Source organism: Penaeus japonicus, unplaced genomic scaffold, assembly GCF_977035675.1.
Source record: "Penaeus japonicus unplaced genomic scaffold, GWHDUDI00000001_assembly GWHDUDI00000026, whole genome shotgun sequence".
Lineage (NCBI taxonomy): Eukaryota > Metazoa > Arthropoda > Malacostraca > Decapoda > Penaeidae > Penaeus > Penaeus japonicus.
The window spans coordinates 5025620-5028119 of record NW_028234428.1 but is presented as its reverse complement, the minus strand read 5'-3'; the positions used below and the strand labels follow the sequence as shown (position 1 = coordinate 5028119).

At 42.4% G+C, this 2500-nt stretch overlaps 2 protein-coding genes across 3 annotated transcripts in view; both read right to left on the bottom strand.

Moving 5' to 3' along the window:
- Window positions 1-2500, bottom strand: part of LOC122252278 (glutathione S-transferase 1) — a 14818-nt gene that overhangs the window by 12283 nt on the left and 35 nt on the right. Inside the window, exon 1 of the mRNA XM_086551928.1 lies at window positions 2414-2500. This exon is cut by the window's right edge and continues 35 nt beyond it. The gene's annotated coding sequence lies outside the window, so the exon portion shown is untranslated. The remainder of the gene's footprint in view (window positions 1-2413) is intronic.
- LOC122252277 (lysophospholipase-like protein 1) overlaps window positions 1910-2500 on the bottom strand; it is a 13893-nt gene continuing 13302 nt past the window's right edge. For both annotated transcript variants that reach the window (XM_086551927.1, XM_086551926.1), the window contains exon 5: window positions 1910-2500. This exon is cut by the window's right edge and continues 40 nt beyond it. In XM_086551927.1, the coding sequence (XP_086408053.1) occupies window positions 2316-2500 (185 nt within the window). In that variant the 3' untranslated portion in view covers window positions 1910-2315.

Below are 2500 nucleotides of genomic sequence, written 5' to 3'. Positions count from 1 at the left end.
AACTGCTACGACGCGTCTGTCCCCCACACCATCGCACACCCTCTCCTACCCTACTTGCTGTCCTTTCCTTTAGACCCCCGACCTATCTCGGGCGCGGGCACAGAGTGTTATGTTCTGCTGCCGGTCTTCTCATGTTTCGGTGTGGTAATAAGATTTGGGCCTCGGTACTGTCGCCTCTGTAGATACTATCCTGGACTTGCAAAGGCCTCTGGAATGGCGAGCACTCTTCTGGCCTGCTTAGAGGATTACTTAAAGAGTAAGACTGCTTGAGTCAGGCCACCCCCAGGGACCCTCAACCCGGCCCCCTTCAACACCTTGATGATCAATATGATCTTTGACATCAGTTCCTGGAGGAACAGCATCATCTCCTATGCAGAGATCTTGCATAAACCTCACTCGGAAAATATCCTAAGAAGGTCCAAGGTTCCTGGACCTCAGGCTTGAAGAGTGCTGCAGGGAAGGATTGAAGATTCCTGGAGCCAAATAAAAGATCACTGCTCTGAGCCGCAATGCCTATGGTATACTATGAAAACAGATTTACCATCACAAACCTTTCAATCATGAGAATAATAACAGGGAAATTCATATGAACCAGGTACAAGGTACTGAGTTTGCTTTATTAAAATGCTATTTGTAAATCCTAGACTAAACTCCAGCTGCAAAACTAAGCTTCAGTTAATCCATATCTTATAATGGTGCAATGCTTGGCCAAAATCATCCATGCACTCCTGGCCATGTTTCTCAGAATGAGGGGCCTAACGTAAACCCTTCATTTCCAGCCATGATGGTCCCTCTTGGCAAGCCCATATGACAGACTCAATCAATCTGCACAAGCCACAGCTTTCTTGTTCATCCCAAGGGCCTCTGTCACTCAGGCTTGCCTCTGGAGATGGGCAGGATCATCCTCAGGAGCTAAAGCCATGTAGCTTGAACTGCTAGTCCCAGACAGTGCAAGTAATAGGTCCTACGGTGCTAGATGTTAATAGGAAACTTGATTTTGCCAGGCATCTAAACAAGATTCTAAGGCACAGGATAGAGTCTAGGTTTCACTGATATACTAACAAAAGGGTAATACCAGCTTGAAGATGCATTGTTCAGTCCTCTGACACAATCCAATCTGTCTGTAGACTTCCTACTCTGACAGCCTAGAACAACTAACTACACTAGCAAGATATACAAGACTCAGCCTGATTTTTATTGCATTACTGAAAGCATTTATCAACTGAGTAGGTTATCCTAGCAGACCCCCAAAGTTTTGGATTTTGGTCTTGGTCCATGCAACCTTTAAATGAAAGAACATCACCTCACTGCTAAATGTATCAAGAGCTGGCATCCGATAAGATGGCAACATTATCAGCAAAGTCAAAGTCAGTGATTTCAGTATTATCCAAAGTGGCTCTGCACTGCCTTTAAATGACAGTTTTACCCAGTCTTTGCAAGCATTGGTGCAAGGATACAGCCTTGCCTCACTCCTGAATTCACAGGAAAGCTGTCCCCATCATACTTTACAGCACTTTCAGTCAAATGTATGTAATATCAGTACAGTACCAGTATACAGTTGAGTGTCTTGGAGTAAAAGCTCTAGGCTCCCTTACGATCAAACTCACAACAGCATTCTACAGTAACTCTAAGTGCAAGAATATATCAACATAAAGCTTAACTTCACAAAAATAACACTGGATACAAAAAGGGAAAGAAAATATTCATATTTTACATAAAATTTATTATGAATCATGTGATAATATATTACAGTTATATAAAACTACATATACAATCTATACATATGCTTAATCTATAAACTCCGTGGGAGGGATTAACAACAATAAATCTTAAATGCTTAGAATAACAACAATGATAATTAATCAGTATGTGTAATGCAGTATTTAATGAAGTATTAATAGGCCATTAAATGCTTTGAATATGAAATTTATTGTAGTCAACATACATATTGATTATCTAAGGTTTGCTTTGGTGAACTGTAATTCTAGTTTCCACAAACTGCTGCTGTTGTATGTTTTGTATAATTATTTTGATAGCAATGTCTGTGAATGTTGAAGTGTATGAGTATCCTTGTGTTATTTCACTATTATAAACTTTATCAGTTATCTTAACTGTGTGTGTGTGTGTGTGTGTGTGTGTGTGTGTGTGTGTGCGTGTGCGTGTGCGTGTGCGTGTGCGTGTGCGTGTGCGTGTGCGTGTGCGTGTGCGTGTGCGTGTGCGTGTGCGTGTGCGTGTGCGTGTGCGTGTGCGTGTGCGTGTGCGCGTGTGTGCGTGTGTGCATGTGTGCGTGTGTGCGCGTGTGCTTCAATCAGTAATCACACATCTGGTAATAAGTTCACCAACCATTCTTTCAATAACTCAACCTCCCTTTGGCAAAGATTGTGATTCAAGCCTGGAAATGTGTGGAACTCACCCTTAACTCCTCTCTGCTGTAGCTGTGCAAATGTATTCTCACCCCATGCAGAGGGTACAACTTCATCACTCTCACCGTGACACATGA